The sequence below is a fragment of the Lissotriton vulgaris genome, chromosome 12, assembly GCF_964263255.1.
Source record: "Lissotriton vulgaris chromosome 12, aLisVul1.2, whole genome shotgun sequence".
Taxonomy (NCBI): Eukaryota; Metazoa; Chordata; class Amphibia; order Caudata; family Salamandridae; genus Lissotriton; species Lissotriton vulgaris.
In genome coordinates, this window is record NC_141700.1 from 27,830,419 (window position 1) to 27,858,060 (window position 27,642).

The 27,642-nt window shown below is 51.0% G+C and overlaps 1 protein-coding gene across 1 annotated transcript in view; it reads right to left on the reverse strand.

The window, feature by feature from the left end:
* YJEFN3 (YjeF N-terminal domain containing 3) overlaps window positions 1-25,138 on the reverse strand; it is a 233,378-nt gene extending 208,240 nt beyond the window's left edge. Inside the window, exon 1 of the mRNA XM_086946324.1 lies at window positions 24,528-25,138. Coding sequence (XP_086802450.1) covers window positions 24,528-24,583 — 56 coding nt within the window. The 5' untranslated portion in view covers window positions 24,584-25,138. The remainder of the gene's footprint in view (window positions 1-24,527) is intronic.
* Between the last annotated feature and the right edge of the window lie 2,504 nt (window positions 25,139-27,642).

Genomic DNA, 27,642 nt, shown 5'->3' on the forward strand with positions numbered 1-27,642 from the left:
GTCGAAAAAATTTTGTAGGGCGTAAAGAAATCGGGGGAGCGACATCATTTTAAAGAGTGCCGCCCGGCCCAATGGAGATAGAGGCAAGTCGCGCCAACGTCGAACGTCTTGCTTAAGTCTACGGAGCGGAGCATACAAATTTCGCTCATAGCGGACCGATGAGGTCATGGATACATAGATCCCCAAATACTTAAAGCCGTCGGCCGCTACCAGAATGGGAAACCTGCGGGGTAGAGGCGGCAGAGTACCAGCTATAACGTAAACACAGGACTTGGTCCAGTTAATGATGAGTCCCGAGTTCTTACCGAAGGACGTGAGAACGTCGAAGAGAACGTTAAGCGACTTCTGAGGGGAAGTGAGATAAAGGAGGATATCATCCGCGTATAAGGAGACACGATCCTCAAGGTCTGGGGACCATCGGATCCCTTTAATAGAGGGTTCCCACCGGAGCCATGCGGCAAGGGGTTCGAGCGCCAATGCGAATAGAAGCGGGGAGAGCGGGCAGCCCTGACGTGTGCCACGGCCTAAGGGGAAGGGGTCCGAGCATCTACCATTCACCGCGACCTGAGCAAGTGGCCGTTCGTAGAGGAGCTTGACCCATGCGATGAATTTAGGGCCAAAGCCAAATTTAGCGAGGGCCGCCCATAGGTATGGCCATTCGATAGTGTCAAAAGCCATTGTGGCGTCCAGGGAAGCGACCACTGCCGGCTCGGCGAGAGTTGGAGCTCTCGCGAGAACGCTATGGAGTCTACGCAGATTGAGGGCAGTGTTTCTATGGGGGATGAAACCGGATTGATCCGGGTGGATCAGGTCGCAAATCACCTTGAGCAACCGATTGGCCAGTACCTTGGCAAGGATTTTGGGTTCCGCGTTAAGGAGGGAAATAGGGCGGTACGAGGCGCAGCGGTCACGAGGTTTGCCGTCCTTATAAATGACGACTATGGTAGCGAGGCGCTGCTCAAGGGGGAGGCATCCAGCCTCAACCGCCTCGAGAAACATGTGACGCAGGTGGGCGGCCATCTTGTCGGGACAAAGTTTGTAAAGTTCAATGGGGAGTCCATTGGGGCCCATCGCCTTTCCCGAGCGCAAGGATCGGATAGCGAGGGCAATCTCATCAACAGTAAAAGGGGCCTCCAGGGCAAGACAGTCCTCCTCCGACACAGTGGGTAGGGCAATGTCACGCAACAGTAGCCTGGAATCAGCCTCATCTCGATCACTAACAGGCGTGTAAACCGTCCGGAAGTGGTCCACAAAGCAATCAACAATTTCACCCGGATCAGAGACACTCTCACCAGATTCACGAACAATGGCCGGTACAACTCGACTCGCACGTTCAGTCTTATCCAGCCACGCAAGGAGCTTGCTAGCCTTGTCACCCACATCATACAGTCGACCTAGTTGATTCGCTCGCAACAATTTAGCAGCATCCGTGACACAGGCTTTATAGTCTGCTTGCTTCAATTCCAGAGTGTGCAGCAGTGCAGGCGTGTCATTCCCACCCAACTCACTTTCAAGCGCAGTAATTTCGGTTTCAAGAGCCACAACAGCCTCCCTCTTCACCCTACGCTCTGCGGCAATAAATGATAGGGCGGAACCCCTGATAACCGTCTTGAAGGCCTCCCAAAGAACAGTGGGGGAAGCGACCGAGCCCACATTATCAGCGAAGTAGCAATCTATTGCCTTAATCAATTCTGAGCGGAGCCGGGGGTTTCGGAAATGCCAGGAAGGAATCGGGGGGACCCTGTTGCCAAGTAGACCGCCCACAGAAATCGTAATCAGCAAGGGGGAGTGGTCCGAGATACCCCGGGGAAGATGTCGTATCTCCCGAACAGTGGACAGAGTGGAGGCTAACATAAAAAAATAATCGATACGGGAGAGACTACCATGTGCACCGGAGTGGAAAGTGTATTGCTGGAGTGTGGGGTGTAGTGAGCGCCAGACGTCTAACAAGCCAAAAGTATCAGCCATCTCACTGAGCCACATCTGGGACTGCAACAATACCCTAGGGGGAAGTCGGTCACATTCACCGGACATTACAGAATTGAAGTCTCCGCCAAGGATCAACAATCCGTCCGGAAGCCCAAGGAGAGTCCTGCCAAGATCGGCATAAGTGGTAGCCTGCAGTCCCGGGGGGATATAGACAACAACAAGCACGATCTGTTTACCCTCCCACCTCCCAGAAACAGCAGCGTACCGCCCACGGTCATCAAGGATAACCTTGTCAATAGCAAGAGCAAGGGAAGACTTAACCATGATACCCACACCCCGGGAACCTGAAGTGAAACCAGCATGTGCAACCAGGCGATAACCCCGGCGGTCTAAGGCCTTGCAAGCATTTCCAATCAAGTGGGTCTCCTGAAGGAATACAACATCTGGGGTGTGGCGCCTCAAGAATTGCAGTACAATGCCCCGCTTGATCCTATCACCCAATCCGTTTACGTTCCAAGAAAGAACCCGCATTTCACCCCCCCCCATTGCGACAAAGACATTCCACCCCCACCCCCCAGCAGAACCCACGGTTCAAAGTTATTGCAAAATGTGAAATACCATGAAAACCAAGACAGAACAAACTAAACGAAACATAACCCAGTCCCCAGAAACCAACCCCAAAACCGAAACCCGGTACAACACCCCCCTCCCTGCACCCCTGCTGACTACAAAGCCACCCCCAACTGCAGTGTGCCTGTCGCCCCATAGTATCTACACAAAGAACCCCCCGAGGAGGAAGGGAGAAATCACCCGTTCCCGCACCGCCACGGGCAGTACCATAAAGCACAGAGTTAATTTACACAGTACAATGCATAGTCTCAATCAGAACCTCTGGGGCCCCATATTACTCCTGGGCCATTGCACCACCTTCCGCACCACCAGGGCCTCCACTTCCAGAGTCATCTGCCGGCAACGAGTCCAACCAGTCGGCAGCACGTTCAGGCTGATCAAAAAAGTAGGCACGTTCTAGAAATTCGATCCGTAGTCGGGCCGGAAACAGCATGGCGTATTTCAGGCCCCGATCTCTCAGGCGACGCTTCACTCCAAGGAAACCTGATCTTTGTCGCTGCACTTGGGGAGTGAAATCAGGATAGATGGAGACAGAGTTATTGTCGTATTTCAAGGGGCCGTGCTTACGGGCGGCCTGGAGGATAGCGTCTCTGTCCCGGTAGTGAAAAAGTCTCGCAATGATAGGCCTCGGTGGGTTTCCTGGCTTCACTTGTCCTCCTGGAAAACGATAGGCGCGCTCTACGGCAAAGAACTTACTGAGCCCTGCTGGAGCAAGTTGAGCGACAATGAGTTCCTCGACCAACAGGTCGGTCGATACAGCACCATCACATTCCGGCACTCCGACTAGGCGTATGTTGTTCCGCCTGGCCCTGTTGTCATGGTCCTCCATCCGCTTGAGCAGCAAATCGTGCGAGGCACGCAGATTACCAATCTCAGACTGCGCCTCAGCCATGTCCGTCACCAGACTCGACGTTTTAAGATCCAGAGCCTTCACCCGCTCATTTGTTTTGGCTAAGTCGGCCCGAATAAGAGTTACATCCACCGCCACAGTGTCTATTTTGGACACTACGGCTTCGAATTGCTGACTCATATCGGCCTTAAGTCCAGTGATGGCAGCCAAAAGATCTTGGAGCGATACTTCCGAAGAAGACGGCATGTCTGTTTGAAGTCCTTCAGCACCTACGCTCGTGACCCCGGGGGAGCCTCTCGGCTGGGTGTAGCGTTCGATCATATTAGACTGGATCGATCCCCCCCGGGTTGCAGCCTTCCGACGTCTTTCGGCCTCCGCTTTCGTTGCCATCTCGCGGTCAATGTTGGCCGAGTAGCCAGGAGAAACGGCGAGAAGGAGGAAAAATCCCAAAACTCCGACGTGCCAGTGAAGTGAGAGTATCGCGTCCTCCGTGCCAGTCCTACGGAGGAAAATGTGGGCTGCGAGGGCAGCAGGCGAAGGCAGAGTAGGAGGAGACAAGAACAATGAGGCTGGAAACCGAAAGTGAAAGCAATACACCTCCGGTGGGCCAGATGCCAGGCAGCCGTTGTTGTTCAATTACAGGTCGGCCACAGTAGGTAGCCGAGTCCCCGGTCGCGCCCGTGGGCAGGCCAAAAAGTTGCAGATGTCAGAAAAATGGTCCCCAGGGTCCGTTTTCGACCAAAAAAAGGATCGTTAGCATCAGTGAAAATATCGCTGCAAAAGCCCGTCAAAATGACCAGGATAGGTGAAGGATAGATAAAGAAGGGCGGCGCGGGTCTCGGGAGCTCTCTGCTCACGCGACCATCTTGGATGCCCGCGTAGCTCCTCCTCCACTATCCAACACTTACCCTACTGTTGCACCCCCTGGAGTTAGAATAGTCATTTTTTTCCCTATACTATCCAATACTTACTTTAAATGCAATGTAATGGTATGCGTTGTAAAGGTATAATGCGATGATTTGGAATGCGTTGTAAAGCTAGTTTCTAAAAATGCAATGTAGTGTCATGCGATGTAATGGATGTTGCAATGTACAAACTGTGTTGTAAAGGCATGTGTTGTAAATGTATGCGTTGTAACATCATACATCCGTAATGGAACAAGCACTTTCTCAACCCAGACTGTTCTGGGTGCCCTAAAACCAAGACAGCCAACCACATTAATAAAATTCACAGTGGATTGACCAATCTTTTTTAATTCACACTCACCTCACGACTACACAATCACTTGCGACAATTTTTACCCTCTTACTCGCATGCAAAATATGGCAGGAACCAAAGATCTCCGGTAAAGAGCCCCTTCGCGGGTGCCCGTCGGACATTGCAGCGCTAGTCTGACGAGGAACAGAACCCATATGATGAAGCATGACACCTAGCTTGCTGGGTGTGTGAGGGTTTTAGTTCCAAAAAGTGAATTTCCCCTTTTTTCTCCTCCCTTTGCTTCCACACCAGCCTGACACTGCTTCCCTCTCCACACTTCCACCTGGGAACTTTGTACCCTTCTTGTGTTGTAGCTGCCCTAAAACCATCAGATACTGAACTTTTAAACTAATATTCAAACAAACTTTTCTTGACTTTCAAATCGATGTATGGAGGTGTTGCCGGCCACCACGCTACATTCATGCAAACAAGTAACACTTGAATTTCCTCTTGTGAACTCTGAACTGATGCAATATAAAACGACTGTGAAAACAATTTGTGACATGAGCCCTGAAGAAGTCTCTTTTTGAGACGAAACGCGTCAGCTATGTACGCATGGGCGAATTTTACGAATCTCGCGTTCGCGAATTTTGCGGATTTGCGAACTCGCAATCCGCAAAATCCGCGAATTCTCGCGAATTTGCGGATTTTTTTTTGTGTGTTTGCGCGGGTTTCTGCCAGTTCGCGAGGGTTTTGTACAATTTCGCAAATTGCGAACTTACCTGTCGGGTCGCAAGTTTCGCGAACTTGTTGTGTCTACGTGTCCAGCCTGTTTGGGACACTCTTCTTCATCACTGCCACTCTCTGTCACCACTGCCACTCTCTGACTACTCATGCCACCCTCTGGCCCACCCATGCCACCCTCTGTTTCATCACAGCACCCTCTGGTTGTCCAGTCAGTGTACATTATTGTGGCAACGCAAGCACACCTTCCCTGCCTCAAGTGACCTGAATTAATTTGGGGCTGATTAATGTGTCACAGAATATTTTTTTAGCTGGCACCTGCTTCCTTAGTGCTTCCTGATTAGTGATCTTTTGCACTTGCTAAGTGCTTTCATTGTTGCAAAATTAGTTACAACACCTGCCCTGCCCCAACTGACAATAATGAATTAGGGGCTGATTAATGGATTTGAACTTCCAGCCTGGCTCCTGCTTGTCTCCCTTAGCTGTAATTCAGGACCTTTGTGGCATATGTGTAACTATTCTGAGGTTCAGAGCAGGGTCACATAATAGTTGCAACTGGCAACTGAACTCTGGAGGGGCCCCTCAGGAAGCACTACAGGAAATGGCTACTAATGATGAGCCTGAACTTTTGAACCTGGTAAGTAGTTTCAGTTTTGCTAAGATCGTATTTCTGCAATTTTGCACTTATTCGCGGGCGCGAAGTTGTACTGGGAAGCCGCGAACTCACGCGAACAGTGCGAGCAGTGCGAGCAAAATCCGCTGCTCGCGGATTTGCGGATTTTGCAGGAGATTCGCGAATCTCGCGGATTGCGAATTTACCGAAAATCCGCAAAATCCGCGAGCGAAACGGATTTTCCGCCCATGCTTACAGCTATGGTCTTTCTGAATTTTAATGAACATTGAATAAAGAATTCATTGGAATTAAAAGAAAACACTTGGAATCCCGGAATATTCTTTATGTGCTTACTTATTGTGGGCTTACTTTTTTATTACACTGTATTGAGTGCTGCACAAATTGTTGTGATGTTTACATAGGATTCTTTCCTAGTAAGGAGTATAGAGGGAAGTGCTCCTTGGTTCTGAGCACCGTTATCCACTGCTCAAACATTATATTGTTTGGTGCGGATTGTTATAGCCTCTACCCTCAGTATTTGTGTGATAATTTTCAAACATAGTGGTCTCATTGTTAGTAAACAATGTTGTGATGTATTTTTTTTTTTAATTAGCTTTGACAAGTTTCATTAATGGAGTCTCCTGTGCTGTGAACAGCCTTCCTGCCAGGGTGCCTGCTTGCCTAAATGAAATGCAAATGTGCCTATTAGTTATTCTGTAAGTGTAAAGGGTGCTTGGAAACTACTGATCGAATCACTTGAGATGACAAAGAATTATTTTTTTTAGTCAGTGCCGAGTTAGTGCAAAGAGTTAACAACCGGGCTGTGATGTGTGTGATTTTAATTGTAACTGCATTTACACAGCTCTGGGTTCCCCTGAGCAAGTGTTGAAGGGACACTTATGTAAAAAAAAAAATGCATTACATACGCTGCGGTATTACTAAAATCTACATTTTGGAAGCACCATTTTATGGTAAAATGAACTGAACATTTTGTATCAGTCTATCTTATACTGTGTGTAACGCAAGTACAAAATAATGACTTACATATTCACAGTGCTTTCTGTAAAAGGCGGTTACCTCGTAGCACTAAACATACACAAGTCACCATTCTCCACTGGGCCAACCAAGGTTTGATTCTGTGACCCTCCGGTTACACACAGACCTCTGCAGTGCGTTAACTAATAGAGGTTTCATAATGTACTACAATGCACTTTCCACTGAGTAACAACTTTAAAAATGTATTTTTTATTTCAGCTTCCCATTATTTTATATGTAACTCTGATGAATTCGGATTTTCGTCCTTTGAAAAAGTTCTGTAGGTTTCATCCTGTAATGATTGTAGGCGATTGATCAGGACTATAATAAACATGTGTCTGTACGCACATGGGGGGTAGGGTCCCCTGCCCGTGGGGGAGGGGCGTTCCCCTGACAAGTAATAGCCGGAGACGCACCAGTGGCCGCAATGACCGTGGGCCCAGGGTTCAGTGCACGTGAACCTGCAGCGCCGTCAACATGCCGGAGCGCCGGCTGCGTCGAGGCGCCTCTTCATGCTTCCGAGGTCAGGAACGGATGCTGTTTGGAGGCAGAAGAGCAGATGTTTATTTATTTATTTATTTAATTATGTATTTATTTATTTATTTATTTGTGCAATTTTATATAGCGCAAACTTTACCCGAAGGTGTCAGAGCGCTTTACATAGGATCCAGTTGAAAACATAAGGACTGACGGTTACATGCGTAAACAGATTGCAAATTTTTGCATTACATAAGAACCAGTTGAAAGCCAACGGAATTAGGATTACATGCGTTACAAAAAAGGTACACACAGAAAAATTGCAAATGTACAAGAGATAAAATCACACAAGGAGGAGATACAAATGGATATTCTCTAGGCCTATACTAGTGATATCTCTATCAACATAGGGAGGGGATATACATGGATATACTCTAAAAGTCACCTAGGAGACTAGTCGTTAGAGTTCTCTCTATATACATAGGGAAGGGACATGACTGGATATACTCTAAGAGTCACATAGGAATGGTGGAGAGCACAAAGGTCTACTGCATATACTAGTGATTAGAGTTATCTCCATATACATAGGGAAGGGATATGATTGGATATACTCTAAGAGTCACAGAAAAGGGCAGGCACGTGAGATAAACGAGAGAGGGAAGCAGATAGTGGTGAATAAGACAGTGAGGAGTGTGTCAGCCAGTACCTTGGCAAGGATTTTGGGTTCCGCGTTAAGGAGGGAAATAGGGCGGTACGAGGCGCAGCGGTCACGAGGTTTGCCGTCCTTATAAATGACGACTATGGTAGCGAGGCGCTGCTCAAGGGGGAGGCATCCAGCCTCAACCGCCTCGAGAAACATGTGACGCAGGTGGGCGGCCATCTTGTCGGGACAAAGTTTGTAAAGTTCAATGGGGAGTCCATTGGGGCCCATCGCCTTTCCCGAGCGCAAGGATCGGATAGCGAGGGCAATCTCATCAACAGTAAAAGGGGCCTCCAGGGCAAGACAGTCCTCCTCCGACACAGTGGGTAGGGCAATGTCACGCAACAGTAGCCTGGAATCAGCCTCATCTCGATCACTAACAGGCGTGTAAACCGTCCGGAAGTGGTCCACAAAGCAATCAACAATTTCACCCGGATCAGAGACACTCTCACCAGATTCACGAACAATGGCCGGTACAACTCGACTCGCACGTTCAGTCTTATCCAGCCACGCAAGGAGCTTGCTAGCCTTGTCACCCACATCATACAGTCGACCTAGTTGATTCGCTCGCAACAATTTAGCAGCATCCGTGACACAGGCTTTATAGTCTGCTTGCTTCAATTCCAGAGTGTGCAGCAGTGCAGGCGTGTCATTCCCACCCAACTCACTTTCAAGCGCAGTAATTTCGGTTTCAAGAGCCACAACAGCCTCCCTCTTCACCCTACGCTCTGCGGCAATAAATGATAGGGCGGAACCCCTGATAACCGTCTTGAAGGCCTCCCAAAGAACAGTGGGGGAAGCGACCGAGCCCACATTATCAGCGAAGTAGCAATCTATTGCCTTAATCAATTCTGAGCGGAGCCGGGGGTTTCGGAAATGCCAGGAAGGAATCGGGGGGACCCTGTTGCCAAGTAGACCGCCCACAGAAATCGTAATCAGCAAGGGGGAGTGGTCCGAGATACCCCGGGGAAGATGTCGTATCTCCCGAACAGTGGACAGAGTGGAGGCTAACATAAAAAAATAATCGATACGGGAGAGACTACCATGTGCACCGGAGTGGAAAGTGTATTGCTGGAGTGTGGGGTGTAGTGAGCGCCAGACGTCTAACAAGCCAAAAGTATCAGCCATCTCACTGAGCCACATCTGGGACTGCAACAATACCCTAGGGGGAAGTCGGTCACATTCACCGGACATTACAGAATTGAAGTCTCCGCCAAGGATCAACAATCCGTCCGGAAGCCCAAGGAGAGTCCTGCCAAGATCGGCATAAGTGGTAGCCTGCAGTCCCGGGGGGATATAGACAACAACAAGCACGATCTGTTTACCCTCCCACCTCCCAGAAACAGCAGCGTACCGCCCACGGTCATCAAGGATAACCTTGTCAATAGCAAGAGCAAGGGAAGACTTAACCATGATACCCACACCCCGGGAACCTGAAGTGAAACCAGCATGTGCAACCAGGCGATAACCCCGGCGGTCTAAGGCCTTGCAAGCATTTCCAATCAAGTGGGTCTCCTGAAGGAATACAACATCTGGGGTGTGGCGCCTCAAGAATTGCAGTACAATGCCCCGCTTGATCCTATCACCCAATCCGTTTACGTTCCAAGAAAGAACCCGCATTTCACCCCCCCCCATTGCGACAAAGACATTCCACCCCCACCCCCCAGCAGAACCCACGGTTCAAAGTTATTGCAAAATGTGAAATACCATGAAAACCAAGACAGAACAAACTAAACGAAACATAACCCAGTCCCCAGAAACCAACCCCAAAACCGAAACCCGGTACAACACCCCCCTCCCTGCACCCCTGCTGACTACAAAGCCACCCCCAACTGCAGTGTGCCTGTCGCCCCATAGTATCTACACAAAGAACCCCCCGAGGAGGAAGGGAGAAATCACCCGTTCCCGCACCGCCACGGGCAGTACCATAAAGCACAGAGTTAATTTACACAGTACAATGCATAGTCTCAATCAGAACCTCTGGGGCCCCATATTACTCCTGGGCCATTGCACCACCTTCCGCACCACCAGGGCCTCCACTTCCAGAGTCATCTGCCGGCAACGAGTCCAACCAGTCGGCAGCACGTTCAGGCTGATCAAAAAAGTAGGCACGTTCTAGAAATTCGATCCGTAGTCGGGCCGGAAACAGCATGGCGTATTTCAGGCCCCGATCTCTCAGGCGACGCTTCACTCCAAGGAAACCTGATCTTTGTCGCTGCACTTGGGGAGTGAAATCAGGATAGATGGAGACAGAGTTATTGTCGTATTTCAAGGGGCCGTGCTTACGGGCGGCCTGGAGGATAGCGTCTCTGTCCCGGTAGTGAAAAAGTCTCGCAATGATAGGCCTCGGTGGGTTTCCTGGCTTCACTTGTCCTCCTGGAAAACGATAGGCGCGCTCTACGGCAAAGAACTTACTGAGCCCTGCTGGAGCAAGTTGAGCGACAATGAGTTCCTCGACCAACAGGTCGGTCGATACAGCACCATCACATTCCGGCACTCCGACTAGGCGTATGTTGTTCCGCCTGGCCCTGTTGTCATGGTCCTCCATCCGCTTGAGCAGCAAATCGTGCGAGGCACGCAGATTACCAATCTCAGACTGCGCCTCAGCCATGTCCGTCACCAGACTCGACGTTTTAAGATCCAGAGCCTTCACCCGCTCATTTGTTTTGGCTAAGTCGGCCCGAATAAGAGTTACATCCACCGCCACAGTGTCTATTTTGGACACTACGGCTTCGAATTGCTGACTCATATCGGCCTTAAGTCCAGTGATGGCAGCCAAAAGATCTTGGAGCGATACTTCCGAAGAAGACGGCATGTCTGTTTGAAGTCCTTCAGCACCTACGCTCGTGACCCCGGGGGAGCCTCTCGGCTGGGTGTAGCGTTCGATCATATTAGACTGGATCGATCCCCCCCGGGTTGCAGCCTTCCGACGTCTTTCGGCCTCCGCTTTCGTTGCCATCTCGCGGTCAATGTTGGCCGAGTAGCCAGGAGAAACGGCGAGAAGGAGGAAAAATCCCAAAACTCCGACGTGCCAGTGAAGTGAGAGTATCGCGTCCTCCGTGCCAGTCCTACGGAGGAAAATGTGGGCTGCGAGGGCAGCAGGCGAAGGCAGAGTAGGAGGAGACAAGAACAATGAGGCTGGAAACCGAAAGTGAAAGCAATACACCTCCGGTGGGCCAGATGCCAGGCAGCCGTTGTTGTTCAATTACAGGTCGGCCACAGTAGGTAGCCGAGTCCCCGGTCGCGCCCGTGGGCAGGCCAAAAAGTTGCAGATGTCAGAAAAATGGTCCCCAGGGTCCGTTTTCGACCAAAAAAAGGATCGTTAGCATCAGTGAAAATATCGCTGCAAAAGCCCGTCAAAATGACCAGGATAGGTGAAGGATAGATAAAGAAGGGCGGCGCGGGTCTCGGGAGCTCTCTGCTCACGCGACCATCTTGGATGCCCGCGTAGCTCCTCCTCCACTATCCAACACTTACCCTACTGTTGCACCCCCTGGAGTTAGAATAGTCATTTTTTTCCCTATACTATCCAATACTTACTTTAAATGCAATGTAATGGTATGCGTTGTAAAGGTATAATGCGATGATTTGGAATGCGTTGTAAAGCTAGTTTCTAAAAATGCAATGTAGTGTCATGCGATGTAATGGATGTTGCAATGTACAAACTGTGTTGTAAAGGCATGTGTTGTAAATGTATGCGTTGTAACATCATACATCCGTAATGGAACAAGCACTTTCTCAACCCAGACTGTTCTGGGTGCCCTAAAACCAAGACAGCCAACCACATTAATAAAATTCACAGTGGATTGACCAATCTTTTTTAATTCACACTCACCTCACGACTACACAATCACTTGCGACAATTTTTACCCTCTTACTCGCATGCAAAATATGGCAGGAACCAAAGATCTCCGGTAAAGAGCCCCTTCGCGGGTGCCCGTCGGACATTGCAGCGCTAGTCTGACGAGGAACAGAACCCATATGATGAAGCATGACACCTAGCTTGCTGGGTGTGTGAGGGTTTTAGTTCCAAAAAGTGAATTTCCCCTTTTTTCTCCTCCCTTTGCTTCCACACCAGCCTGACACTGCTTCCCTCTCCACACTTCCACCTGGGAACTTTGTACCCTTCTTGTGTTGTAGCTGCCCTAAAACCATCAGATACTGAACTTTTAAACTAATATTCAAACAAACTTTTCTTGACTTTCAAATCGATGTATGGAGGTGTTGCCGGCCACCACGCTACATTCATGCAAACAAGTAACACTTGAATTTCCTCTTGTGAACTCTGAACTGATGCAATATAAAACGACTGTGAAAACAATTTGTGACATGAGCCCTGAAGAAGTCTCTTTTTGAGACGAAACGCGTCAGCTATGTACGCATGGGCGAATTTTACGAATCTCGCGTTCGCGAATTTTGCGGATTTGCGAACTCGCAATCCGCAAAATCCGCGAATTCTCGCGAATTTGCGGATTTTTTTTTGTGTGTTTGCGCGGGTTTCTGCCAGTTCGCGAGGGTTTTGTACAATTTCGCAAATTGCGAACTTACCTGTCGGGTCGCAAGTTTCGCGAACTTGTTGTGTCTACGTGTCCAGCCTGTTTGGGACACTCTTCTTCATCACTGCCACTCTCTGTCACCACTGCCACTCTCTGACTACTCATGCCACCCTCTGGCCCACCCATGCCACCCTCTGTTTCATCACAGCACCCTCTGGTTGTCCAGTCAGTGTACATTATTGTGGCAACGCAAGCACACCTTCCCTGCCTCAAGTGACCTGAATTAATTTGGGGCTGATTAATGTGTCACAGAATATTTTTTTAGCTGGCACCTGCTTCCTTAGTGCTTCCTGATTAGTGATCTTTTGCACTTGCTAAGTGCTTTCATTGTTGCAAAATTAGTTACAACACCTGCCCTGCCCCAACTGACAATAATGAATTAGGGGCTGATTAATGGATTTGAACTTCCAGCCTGGCTCCTGCTTGTCTCCCTTAGCTGTAATTCAGGACCTTTGTGGCATATGTGTAACTATTCTGAGGTTCAGAGCAGGGTCACATAATAGTTGCAACTGGCAACTGAACTCTGGAGGGGCCCCTCAGGAAGCACTACAGGAAATGGCTACTAATGATGAGCCTGAACTTTTGAACCTGGTAAGTAGTTTCAGTTTTGCTAAGATCGTATTTCTGCAATTTTGCACTTATTCGCGGGCGCGAAGTTGTACTGGGAAGCCGCGAACTCACGCGAACAGTGCGAGCAGTGCGAGCAAAATCCGCTGCTCGCGGATTTGCGGATTTTGCAGGAGATTCGCGAATCTCGCGGATTGCGAATTTACCGAAAATCCGCAAAATCCGCGAGCGAAACGGATTTTCCGCCCATGCTTACAGCTATGGTCTTTCTGAATTTTAATGAACATTGAATAAAGAATTCATTGGAATTAAAAGAAAACACTTGGAATCCCGGAATATTCTTTATGTGCTTACTTATTGTGGGCTTACTTTTTTATTACACTGTATTGAGTGCTGCACAAATTGTTGTGATGTTTACATAGGATTCTTTCCTAGTAAGGAGTATAGAGGGAAGTGCTCCTTGGTTCTGAGCACCGTTATCCACTGCTCAAACATTATATTGTTTGGTGCGGATTGTTATAGCCTCTACCCTCAGTATTTGTGTGATAATTTTCAAACATAGTGGTCTCATTGTTAGTAAACAATGTTGTGATGTATTTTTTTTTTTAATTAGCTTTGACAAGTTTCATTAATGGAGTCTCCTGTGCTGTGAACAGCCTTCCTGCCAGGGTGCCTGCTTGCCTAAATGAAATGCAAATGTGCCTATTAGTTATTCTGTAAGTGTAAAGGGTGCTTGGAAACTACTGATCGAATCACTTGAGATGACAAAGAATTATTTTTTTTAGTCAGTGCCGAGTTAGTGCAAAGAGTTAACAACCGGGCTGTGATGTGTGTGATTTTAATTGTAACTGCATTTACACAGCTCTGGGTTCCCCTGAGCAAGTGTTGAAGGGACACTTATGTAAAAAAAAAAATGCATTACATACGCTGCGGTATTACTAAAATCTACATTTTGGAAGCACCATTTTATGGTAAAATGAACTGAACATTTTGTATCAGTCTATCTTATACTGTGTGTAACGCAAGTACAAAATAATGACTTACATATTCACAGTGCTTTCTGTAAAAGGCGGTTACCTCGTAGCACTAAACATACACAAGTCACCATTCTCCACTGGGCCAACCAAGGTTTGATTCTGTGACCCTCCGGTTACACACAGACCTCTGCAGTGCGTTAACTAATAGAGGTTTCATAATGTACTACAATGCACTTTCCACTGAGTAACAACTTTAAAAATGTATTTTTTATTTCAGCTTCCCATTATTTTATATGTAACTCTGATGAATTCGGATTTTCGTCCTTTGAAAAAGTTCTGTAGGTTTCATCCTGTAATGATTGTAGGCGATTGATCAGGACTATAATAAACATGTGTCTGTACGCACATGGGGGGTAGGGTCCCCTGCCCGTGGGGGAGGGGCGTTCCCCTGACAAGTAATAGCCGGAGACGCACCAGTGGCCGCAATGACCGTGGGCCCAGGGTTCAGTGCACGTGAACCTGCAGCGCCGTCAACATGCCGGAGCGCCGGCTGCGTCGAGGCGCCTCTTCATGCTTCCGAGGTCAGGAACGGATGCTGTTTGGAGGCAGAAGAGCAGATGTTTATTTATTTATTTATTTAATTATGTATTTATTTATTTATTTATTTGTGCAATTTTATATAGCGCAAACTTTACCCGAAGGTGTCAGAGCGCTTTACATAGGATCCAGTTGAAAACATAAGGACTGACGGTTACATGCGTAAACAGATTGCAAATTTTTGCATTACATAAGAACCAGTTGAAAGCCAACGGAATTAGGATTACATGCGTTACAAAAAAGGTACACACAGAAAAATTGCAAATGTACAAGAGATAAAATCACACAAGGAGGAGATACAAATGGATATTCTCTAGGCCTATACTAGTGATATCTCTATCAACATAGGGAGGGGATATACATGGATATACTCTAAAAGTCACCTAGGAGACTAGTCGTTAGAGTTCTCTCTATATACATAGGGAAGGGACATGACTGGATATACTCTAAGAGTCACATAGGAATGGTGGAGAGCACAAAGGTCTACTGCATATACTAGTGATTAGAGTTATCTCCATATACATAGGGAAGGGATATGATTGGATATACTCTAAGAGTCACAGAAAAGGGCAGGCACGTGAGATAAACGAGAGAGGGAAGCAGATAGTGGTGAATAAGACAGTGAGGAGTGTGTCAGAGGCAACAGGAGAGACAGTAAACAAGCATTTACAATGCAATGGTTTCGCCTTTGTTAAAGTTAGAGCTATTGGCATTGCTCTTGACATTATTTTTATTTATGTATTTTTTAACATAAATAAATGGCATTGTCATTTACAATGCCACTAGCTTTATCTCTCGCAAATGACACACACAGAGCCCCCCCCACACACACAGCCACACAAAGCTCCCCACACACACAGCCGCACAAAGCTCCCCACACACACAGCCGCACAAAGCTCCCCACACACACAGCCACACAAAGCTCCCCACACACACAGCCACACAAACCTCCCCACACACACAGCCACACAAACCTCCCCACACACACAGCCACACAGAGCCCTCCACACACACTCACATGGCACAAGCAGGCAACAGGGGCACACTGAGGCACAAGCAGGCAACAGGGGCACACGGACGCACAAGCAGGCAACAGGGGCACACTGAGGCACAAGCAGGCAACAGGGGCACACGGAGGCACAAGCAGGCAACAGGGGCACACGGAGGCACAAGCAGGCAACAGGGGCACAAGCAGGCAACAAGGGCACACGGAGGCACAAGCAGGCAACAGGGGCACACGGAGGCACAAGCAGGCAACAGGGGCGCACAAGCAGGCAACAGGGGCACGAAAACTGAGGCACAAGCAGGCGACAGGGGCACACGGAGGCACAAGCAGGCAACAGGGGCACACGGAGGCACAAGCAGGCAACAGGGGCGCACAAGCAGGCAACAGGGGCACGAAAACTGAGGCACAAGCAGGCAACAGGGGCACACGGAGGCACAAGCAGGCAACAGGGTCAGGAAAACAAGCACAAGCAGGCAAAAGGGTCACAAGCAGGAATTGTAATTTAGACGGGGCTGAAGTGGAGAACGGTCAGTAGGGAAGTAGTGTGGCTGGTGCAGTGGTACCAAGTGGTACCAATTAGGGTTAGTGCAGGTTCCCATTCAGTGCAGGGTGAGAGCATTGGAGCAGAGGATGCAGGCTGAGTGTGCGGCAGCAGAGGGTGCAGGGTTAGTGTGCGGCAGCAGAGGGTGCAGGGTGACTGTCAGAAGCAGATGTTGTGGCGTGAGTGCACGGGAGCAGATGATGCAGGATGACTGTCAGAAGCAGATGTTGTGGGGTGAGTGCACGGGAGCAGATGAAGCAGGATGATTGTCAGAAGCAGATGTTGTGGGGTGAGTGCACGGGAGCAGATGATGCAGTATCCCTGTCAAAAGCAGATGTTGTGAGGTGAGTGCATGGGCGGGAGACGATGATGCAGGATGACTGTCAGAAGCAGATGTTTCAGAGTGAGTGTCAGAAGCAGACGATTCAGGATGAGTGCATGGGAGCAGACAATTCAGGATGAGTGCATGGGAAGAGACAATTCAGGATGAGTGCATGGGAGCAGACAATTCAGAACGAGTGAGTGGGATCCAACAATGAAGAGTGAGTGTCAGGATCAGACTATGCAGGGTGAGTGGGTGGGATCAGACAATGAAAAGTGAAGTGTCAGGAGCAGACTATGCAGGGTGAGTGGGTGGGATCAGACAATGAAAAGTGAGTGTCAGGAGCAGACTATGCAGGGTGAGTGGGTGGGATTAGACGATGAAGGGTGAGTGTCAGGAGCAGACTATGCAGGGTGAGTGCATGGGATCTGACGATGAAGGGTGAGTGCCAGGAGCAAACGAGGCAGGGTGAGTGCGCAGGAGCAGATGGTGCAAAGTGAGTGCATGAAAACGAATGGTGCACATTGTTTGCAGGGGAGCATAGACTGCAGGATGAGTGGGCGCATATAGTGCAGGGTGAGTGCACAAGAACAGACAGTGCCAGGTCAGTGCACAGGAGCAGATGGTGCAGAGTGAGTGTGTGAAAGCATATGGTGCACATTAATTGCAGGAGAGCATACACTGCAGGCTGAGTACGTATGAGTAGACGGTGCAGAGTGGGTGTGTGGGAGCAGACAAGGAGGGTCAGTGTGCTGGAGCATACGGTGCAGGGTGAATGCACGGGAGGTTATGTTACAGTGTGAGTGTGAGTGTGTGGGGGCAGAAGTTGCCGGTTGAATGCCTGGATCATAAAACATGGGCCCACCATCACATAAATAATATATGGGCCTCTGAGTCACGGTGACTTGACATAGGGCTTCTGGACAAATGCATCATAGGAACCAGTGATTAATAATACAGCGACGCATGTCTTTCAATAACAGGGTACCTCAGTGAGGTGGTCATTTAAGGGGCCTGGCATTGTTCCTGCTCTGCGGCTTCTGCTACAATGCACTAACCTAAGCAGAGGCCACAACTGCGGCACTTCCAGAGTGCAGTGATGACGCCGTGGCAGGGGGGCGTATCAGTCTGTGACTGCAGACAGAGAGTGTGACACCAACACCACGAGGCTCCTACATTGCCCTTCACTGCACACAGGGACAGTGACACCAACACCACGAGGCTCCTACATTGCCCTTCACTGCACACAGGGACAGTGACACCAACACCACGAGGCACCTACAATGCCCTTCACTGCGCATAGGGACGGTGACACCAACAACACGAGGCTGCTACAAGGCCCTTCACTGCGCATAGGGACGGTGACACCAACAACACGAGGCTGCTACAAGGCCCTTCACTGCGCATAGGGACGGTGACACCAACAACACGAGGCTGCTACAAGGCCCTTCACTGCACTCTCAGCAGCAGCCGCACACCAGACGCCACTGGAGGGACGCCACCCGCAGCAGCGGTACTCACCCCGCACCGCGGTTCTCGCACCCACCGCCACTCCACTCCTTCCAATGAAAGGCCCTTCACTGCACTCTCAGCAGCAGCCGCACACCAGACGCCACTGGAGGGACGCCACCCGCAGCAGCGGTACTCACCCCGCACCGCGGTTCTCGCACCCACCGCCGCTCCACTCCTTCCAATGCTGTTCAACTACCTCGGACACAGCTCATTCAACAGCGGGACCAGGACACAGCAAGGGCTGGCCTCCGAAGGGGGCGGAGCTGGGTGTAAACAGCAAGCCATGTTCCGTGCAGCGTGCAGGAGGCATCCATGCTTCAGGGGAAAGAAGGCGGCAGAATAGGCGTGCGTAAACACCTCCACCAATCACCGGATGGATCCTGCAGGCGGGTTCAGTTTTGGCTTTGGTCCGACAGTCATTTGTTGCCGTAGCTTAAACCCATCCACTTGCGTCTCGTGCAACACAGCAGTTCTCTGTATAAAGATGCCAGATTTTCAGGGGCAGTAAAGGGCGCGCGCGGCTGCACCAACTAGTTATCCACGTGACAGGCGGGAGAGGAACGGACGGCGGGAGGGGGCGGGAGGGGGGCGGGAAAGGACACTAGAGGAACGGACGGCGGGAGGGGGCGGGGGCGCGCGCGGCTGCACCAAGTACCTCACAACTAGGGAACAAGAGCGAGTGGTCTTAGGTTACGAATGTTCTTAGGTCTGACAAAGAACTTATAATGCAAGCCTTTGCCTACTTGAGACACGATGCTCTGTGGACCAAAGGGCACAGATTGGCTTGACAGTGCTTACCAACACAGAAAACAAACAATGAGGCGCTAAGGGGAATCAAATCTAACTTTTACACAAAGCATCAGAGTCAACTACATCGTTTCTGCTAGTGACCAACGTAATTCTGCACTGGAAGGTGTGAGAGCTTGCTCTCCTCTGGTCATACGACCCCCCTCTAAAAACTGGGACATACTAAAATTGCTGGGACACATTATGAAAAATCTAAAGCCCCAGCAAATCCAGAACACATGGCCAACGTGATAAATGGATGCCGGGTACAGAAAGTGGGTTTGCGCTTGGCTATTCCTTAAATGCGATCAATCGCCGGACAACAACATACTGACAAATATTAGCAAGACTGTTAAATGTCGGGAACCGACTTGTATATGGTGGCTGTAAAGGTGACGTACGCAAGCGGAGTATGCGCACGTCAATTCCGTAAGATCTGGGGCAGTTAGATACATTATACCTTGACTTGGGGAAGGGATGATAGTACGGTGGACCCCGCAAGCCAACCCTGATGCAGTATATCTTAGGTACCACTGAGTTGAAAACTGGCTACCTTCGGATTGTACATGCATATGCTTTTGTCTGATACACTAATTAGTGATAAATGACGACGCAGATCTGATGTTAAAGACCTAGGCACGGTTTAAGTTACGTTTTGTTGCACGTAGATGCGCCTTTGATAAAGGCATAACTCATTCTTTAAGTTAGGCCAATAAGCCACTCTTAGTTGATTTGGTGCTCCTGATAAGCGCAGATACAAGACTATACAACACCACACCATCATAGCGGCCCAGACACTACCGCCCAACGATCGTCACAGTCTCAACCACGTCACCAATCTTAACGAGCCCCATCTAATGGGCTCAAACGCTAAGTCCTTCCTTCCACTTCATCAGGACACAAGTTGACCCCTGGCCCTTTACCACCGTCCAGTTTGCCCAGAGCGCGTTTGGGTGGTTACAAAGGATCGTTCGAAAACTCCTATCGCTCATGCTTGACCTCGCCTCGTTTTCTTTTACGAACCCCTAGATGTCCCTCCCGCCCTATAACGACCCTCCCTTGGATGACCTACGGGTCGCTTTGGACTTACAGACCACGTAATATGCTATCAATTATTTTATTTGAACCCCGCGTGACGCTCACTACGTCGTTCAAAAGCCTGCCTGGGGAAGTCGTACAGGAAGGGAAAAACACGTGCCACTGCTCCCCACTCACCGGAATCGAGGACATCCCGAGCTGAGCGCGGGCGTTCATCAGAACAGGACCCCCGCCCCCATACCAACCAACCAGCCAGCCACTATAACCGTGGTCAGCCGCCCTTCACATCTGCCCGGCACGCGCACACACAATCACTCACCTGCCGTTCTCACCCAACTGCTCCCAGCTGTATCTGGGTGAAATTTCTCGCAAGCCGGTCACTGCCAGGATAAGAGCATGTAACTTGGAGTTATCACGGCGTGCGTACTGATCGACGTTGCGCTGAGAGACGTCACGTACGTAAATTCTACAGAAAACTGCGCGGGCGCATTGAGAAAGTGAAACTGCTTAAAACGGCTGGCGCGTGCGCAGTGCAGGGAAGAAAACTTACTCGGCAGCCACTTCTTTTGGCACATAGCGGTTTCAATTGGTTGTCGGTTCATTTAGTTCTCGACCAGTGGTCTTCAAACTTTGTAATCCAGTGTCCCTCCCCCAGTGAAAAAACAGACACCCCCTCTTCCTTTGCACACCTTCCTGAAACAGCACGCCCGCCTCCGCGAGAAAGAAACCTTTGTTTAATTTCCCACACCAGGAAACAAGCGGGAGGGGGAGCAAGGGAGGTGCCGGCAATGCCGGACCAGACACGGGGGCGTTCCCGGCGTCCCGTGACGTCGGCAAAAGCCAAAGAATGTCGGGAACGCCCCCGTGTCTGGTCCGGCATTGACGGACAGGCCCCTCGTCCAATGGCAAGGCTCCGTTTACGGAGCCAGCCAATCAAGGACGAGGGCCGGACAAAGCCACACTATGGAACTCAACAGGATTTCGCCTGCGCCGAAAAGGATGCGCAGAGCGCATCCTTCGGCGAGGCGAAACCTAAAAACTCGAAAGGACAGAGGGGGAGGTCAGAGAGCGCAAAAATGGCGGAGGAGAAAGGTAGAAGAAGGGGCGAAACTTGTTAGTTAGAAAGTTTGAGCTGTTGGCCGCTGCAGAGCTCTCCCGCGGAAAGCCTGTACCCCGAGAACAAACTTAAGTGCCCAGGGGACCCCCTGCGGTTTCGTGGGGCACTTCCCTGCCTGTGGGGGCGAGTGGGCACTCCTGAGGGGCACAGGGTTAGGTCTGACGGTTCTAGCGCCACTGGGTGGCAGGTTCAGGGTCCTTATGCTAAGGCGCTTGGGCCAGGAGATGAAAACCCTTATCAGATGCGGCGCCCCAGAGGGTCATTCTGCGGCTGGGCGTCGTGCACACCCGTGCGAGCACGGAGCCCGGATCCGGTTGTATGCACATCACGAGTCACGTGGCATGAGGCTCAGCTCGGGCGTCCTTCGAGCACAAACGGAAAAGAAGGGGCTGCCTACAGCGACCACAGCGACCACAGGAAGGGGGTTTATGAGAGAGAAGTGCCTGGAAGCTGGACAGAGGCGCGGATGTGGGCATGGCTGCGGGGGTCTGCGGTCCTTCAAACCCGTGCCGGCCCCACATTACCAACCCGTGCCAACCCCACACTGCCAACCCGTGCCAGCCCCACACTGCCAACCCGTGCCAACCCCACACTGCCAACCCGTGCCGGCCCCACATTACCAACCCGTGCCGGCCCCACACTGCCAACCAGTCCCAATCCCACACTGCCAACCCGTGCCAGCCCAACACTATCAACCAGTACCAATCCCACAGAGCCAACCCGTGCCAGCCCCACACTGCCAACCAGTACCAATCCCACACTGCCAACCCGTGCCAACCCCACAATGCCAACCAGTCACACACTGCCAATCCGGTGCCAGCCCCACACTGCCAGCCCGTGCCAGTCCACCCATATCAACCAGTGCCAACCCCAAGGTGTCAACCAGTGCCAGCCTTTCAATACCAACCACTGACAGCCCCACACTGCCAGCCCGTGCCAGCCCCTCCATACCAACCAGTGCCAGCCCCACGCTGCCAACCCGTGCCAGCCCCACGCTACCAACCCATGCCGGCCCCACACTGCCAACCCGTGCCAGCCACTCACCGTCAGTGCCAGCCCCAGACTGGAAACCCGTACCAGCCCCACACTGCCAACCCGTGCCAACCCCACAATGCCAACCAGTCCCACACTGCCAATCCGGTGCCAGCCCCACACTGCCAGCCCGTGCCAGTCCACCCATATCAACCAGTGCCAGCCCCACGCTGCCAACCCATGCCGGCCCCACACTGCCAACCCGTGCCAGCCACTCACCGTCAGTGCCAGCCCCAGACTGGAAACCCGTACCAGCCCCACAGTGCCAGCCCGTGCCAGCACCACACTTTCTACCGCTGCCAGCGCCAACCCCTCAATAGCAACCAGAGTCAGCCCCACACTGCCAACCAGCCCCAGCCTCTCCATGCCAACCCGTGCCAACCCTACACTGACAAACACGTCTATCTCTGCCAGCCTCACACAGCCAACCAGTGCCATCTCCTCACACTACCTACAGCAGCATCTTCCCATGCCGCCCACCAGTGCCAGCTTCCCAAACAGACCATCTGTGCCACCTCATCGCACTGCCCACAGTGGTCACTCCTCAAACGGCCCACCAGGGCATGTTTTTCACTATGACCAAGAGGCAGCTTTACACACTGCCCACCAGTGCTGCTCATCCTACTGCCCACCATTTCTTGTTTCTGGCACTGCCAATCTGGGGCAGCTACACAGGATGCCAATCAGTGCCTGCCTCCCACACTGCCCATTGGCGCGCGCTCCTCACGCTACCCTTTCTTATAATTCCAACATGCTGTGGATTCTGCAGGGGATATCAGACGCGATGACCATTCAGTCCGTGGCCTCTCTGCTGAGGTGGCAGCAAGTGTGTCCACCTCAGCAGTGAGTCTAGATGGACCCCCTGCTGCTCCCTGTTCTGCACCCTTCGCTGCCATGCCTCCACTCCTCACACGCCCCGGGGGCCTCTGGCACTAGTGAACATTCCCAGCAGGGAACAGAGGGAGGGGTGAAGTCGGTGGGTGGGTGTCACATGCCCTGGCACAGCCACCTACCCCTCTGGTCATTCCTCCCACTGCAGAAGAGACTGTCTTGCCAGCAGGGCCAACAGAATTATGCGATTCTGGGTCCCGGGCATCTTCTGCACAATAATAAGTTTGCCACACAATCCACCAACCAATGCACGACTTGCAGAGTTGAAGTAACAGGTGTCTGTGTCTTTCAAGAGGATCATGAATTACAAACAGCCCTGCGCGTGGGGCTCCGCAGTGGAAACTGTCTGTAGTGTTGAGCAGGGCAGCTTTCACTGGGCGATGGCTGCACTCCGGATTACACTGGCACAAATATCGGGCGGGACAGAGTGACTGCGTGTAATAAAGGTCAACACGCGGACATAACACTGCCACAATAAGGGCTGCAATATGCTGCATTCATTGCACGCTATGAAGGCCATGCCGCATAATTTGACCCTGTATTGTCCATTCGGCCCACTCCAGAAACAGTTTATTAGCCGTCTATGGAGGGCCGTGAAGCCATCACCCAAGTCCTGTGAAGTAAAACAAAAATACAGGAAGAAATGCGGGTGCACTGCATGCGGCGTGCCTGGGAGACACGGGCCGAATCCCGGCTCGCACTTTGAAACCAACAGTGTGATCCTGGTCATCCACATCATGTCCCCGAGCAGTGTGTCTTTAATAGGCAATGTTGGGAACATTTAGAAGAGTATGCGCGTACCATAAAAATGCATCATCTCTAAGAGAGGTAAATCGCTAATCATATCATTGCGTAAGTAAAAAAAAACCTCTTGTTTTGCGTCTGGCAGCCCTCAGGACCCTTGCCTGTACAGCTAAGTTTACGTTTAGAAATGATTATATTGAAAGATACTGTCTGCAAAAAAATTATATAAAATGTACCAATCTTAAAAACATGTTGAAAGAATAAATTAAATTATCCTTGAGTCCTACACCTTTAGAAAGGATCAGTTACGTGATCGCGCTGATTGATACAGCGCCACGCAGGCGCAGCGCCTAGAGGCGATAGCCTTTCTGCTTCGAACCTCATCCGGTACTTGGATTCAAGACATACGGGCCGCACATCGACTGCTGCAGCAGGTGCGTGGATCACTGGAGGCATTTCACTCTGTGAGCTGCTTTATATAGCGCCTCGCGGCGCTAGTCACGCACGCTCCGACATTTGGAGAAACATTATTTGAAAAAACGTCACGCAGAGGGTCAAAAGGGGCATTCCACCCTCGCACACAGACCTCTTCACCACGTGCATGGACCCCCTGAGCTGATACTCCACGCCCATCACATGTGAAACATAGCGCCTCGCAGGTCTTACCCGAGGAAGGTGAGGGATTCGCCGGTCTCCTTGTTCCACGCCGAGGGGCAGCTCATGGTCGCTGATTCCCTGTCTCCTGCAGGGCCCCCGCTCTAGACCCCGTGCTCTGGAACCCACACTTCGGCTTTCCGCTCTGGAGTAGGCACTGTGTGTCCAGGCGCTAGAACTCGTGCTCTGGAACCAGATCCGTGTCTCTGTCCTGCAGCATGCACCCAGTATCTAGGCGCTAGAACTAGTCCTCTGGAACCCGCACCCCGGATCTTCGCCCAGGAGCATGCACCCAGTATCTAGGCGCTAGAACCCGGATCTCCGCCCAGGAGCATGCAGCGCGTGTCTAGGCGCTAGGAGGTGTGTTCTGAACCCCAGTCCTGATTTCCGCTCTGGAGCCCCGGCCTCTTGACCCGTGCTCTGCAGCCCGCTGGCACCCCGCTCTAGAACCCGGCTCCCTCGGAGGATGCGCCCGATGCCGAGGCGAGGCTCTGACTGGCCGTCTCCGGTGCGGACTCCATGGCAGGGGGATGCTGCAGCCAGTGAGGAGGCAGGACCGCCGGGGGGGCTGTGAGAGGAGGGGGGGGGGGGGCGAGGCGCTGCACCGGCTCTGGCGCTCACTGATGGAGCGAGCAGAGCAGGATCACTGTCAGCACGGCGGGGGGAGCCGGGATTTAGCCCTCCCAGACAGGGGGTGGGATGGAGGGGCGGTCCCAGCTCCCGCCCCTCCCCGCAGGTGTCTCTGTTCCGCACTCTGCCGTGCACCAGTGTCGTGGTGTATTAAGAAAGCAGAGCGGTGGTGTGCACAACCGTGGACATTAGCCGTAATAAGAAACCAGCGCTGTGGTGGGCACATACGAGTACATCACATCTAATAACACATCGGTGTCATGGTGTGCACAGCTGTGCACATCAGCTGTAATAACAAACCAGTGTCCTGGTGAGCAGAGCCGCGGACATCCCATGTAGTAAGAAACCAGCGCTGCGGTGTGCACAGCCTTTGACATCAGGTGTAATAAGAAACCAGAGCTGCGGTGTTCACAGCTGTGGACATTACCCGTAATAAAAAAACAGTGTTCTGGCGTGCACATACGTGGACATAACCTGTAATTACAAATCAGTGTTATGCTGCGCAAAGCCGTGGACATCCCAGGTAATAAGAAACCAGAGTTGTGTGCACAGCTTTTGACATCAGGTGTAATAAGAAACCAGTGTTGTGGTGTGCACAGTCTTTGAGATCAGGTGTAATAAGAAACTAGTGTTGTGGTGTGTGCACAGCCGTTGACACCACCTGTAATAAGAAATCAGTGTTGGGATGTGTGCACAACCGTTGTTAACAGGTGTAATTAGAAATTAGTGCTGTGGTGTGCACATACGTGGACACCATCTGTAATAAGAAACCAGTGTTGTGTGCACAGCCTTTGACCCCAGGTGTAATAAGAAACCAGTGCTGTGGTGTGCACATACGTGAACATCACCTGTAATAAGAAACCAGTGTTGGGATGTGTGCACAGACGTTGACATCAGGTGTAATAAGAAACCAATGTTGGGGTGTGCACATACATGGACATCACCTGTAATAAGAAACCAGTGTTGTGATGTGTGTGCCCAGCCGTGCCGTTGATTTTAGGTGTAATAAGACCCTAGTGCTGTGCACAGTAGTGGATCTCAGGTGTAATAAGTAAGTAAGGAAAGTGGAGACAAAATACACACGAGCCCTTGATGGGTCATTTCTGCCCAGGATCAAGGCAGTGGAGCTGAGGAGCCGAGATTCACCCCAGAGGACTCGCTCTTACCTTCATTCATTACCAGCAGACGAGAAGAACGTCATCAAGCCAGAAGCGCTATAATGCCGGCTGTGGCTTCAAGCGGGGCTCTACCACCCCTCAAGCGCCCTCACTAATCAACGACCAGGTGTGCCCTGTTTGATGATGTGCACTATTGGCGCCTTCACCTCGTTCCTTAAACAACTCCTGCGTGTCCACTTCCGCTCTCACCCCTATGCAGTTCCCGCCCTCCCTCCACCCTCCAGCCCTTTCAATCGCCCCAACCCACGACTCCCTTTCTCTCACGCTCCCTCTCTCCCCCAACCGCCCTCCCCTCTTACCCCCCTCCCCATTGCATTTCCCACAATGAAGATGCCCTCCTCGTTACGCCCTGCATCGCACCTGGCTGCTTTCTCTCCACAGCAGTCTGCATTTCCTCTCTATCATCCCTTCCTCCCCTCCACTGTTCCTTCTTTACAAGCAGCTCCTATTTCTCCTCTTAGCAGCTTTTGCTCGGTATTCAGTCTTTCTTATCCTCTTAGCAGTTCCTTCGCTCCATGCAGCCTCTCTTCTTCTCTCAGCAGCCTCTACTCTCCATGCAGCCTCTCTTCTTCTCCCAACAGTTCCCTCTCCATGCAGCCTTTCTTCTTCTCTCAGCAGTTCCTTCTCTCCATGCAGCCTCTCTTCTTCTCTCAGCAGTTCCTTCTCTCCATGCAGCCTCTCTTCTCCTCTCAGCAGTTCCTTCTCTCCATGCAGCTTCTCTTCTTCTCTCAGCAGTTCCTTCTCGCCCAGCAGCCTCTCTTCTTCTCTCAGCAGTTCCTTCTCTCCATGCAGCCTCTCTTCTTCTCTTAGCAGTTCCTTCTTCCCCAGCAGCCTCTCTTCTTCTCTTAGCAGTTCCTTCTCTCCATGCAGCCTCTCTTCTTCTCTCAGCAGTTCCTTCTCTCCATGCAGCCTCTCTTCTTCTCTCAGCAGTTCCTTCTCGCCCAGCAGCCTCTCTTCTTCTCTCAGCAGTTCCTTCTCTCCATGCAGCCTCTCTTCTTCTCTCAGAAGTTCCTTCTCTCCAAGCAGCCTCTCTTTTCTCTTAGCAGTTCCTTCTCTCCATGCAGCCTCTCTTCTTCTCTCAGCAGTTCCTTCTCTCCAAGCAGCCTCTCTTCTTCTCTCAGCAGTTCCTTCTCTCCATGCAGCCTCTCTTCTTCTCTTAGCAGTTCCTTCTTCCCCAGCAGCCTCTCTTCTTCTCTTAGCAGTTCCTTCTCTCCATGCAGCCTCTCTTCTTCTCTCAGCAGTTCCTTCTCTCCATGCAGCCTCTCTTCTTCTCTTAGCAGTTCCTTCTTCCCCAGCAGCCTCTCTTCTTCTCTTAGCAG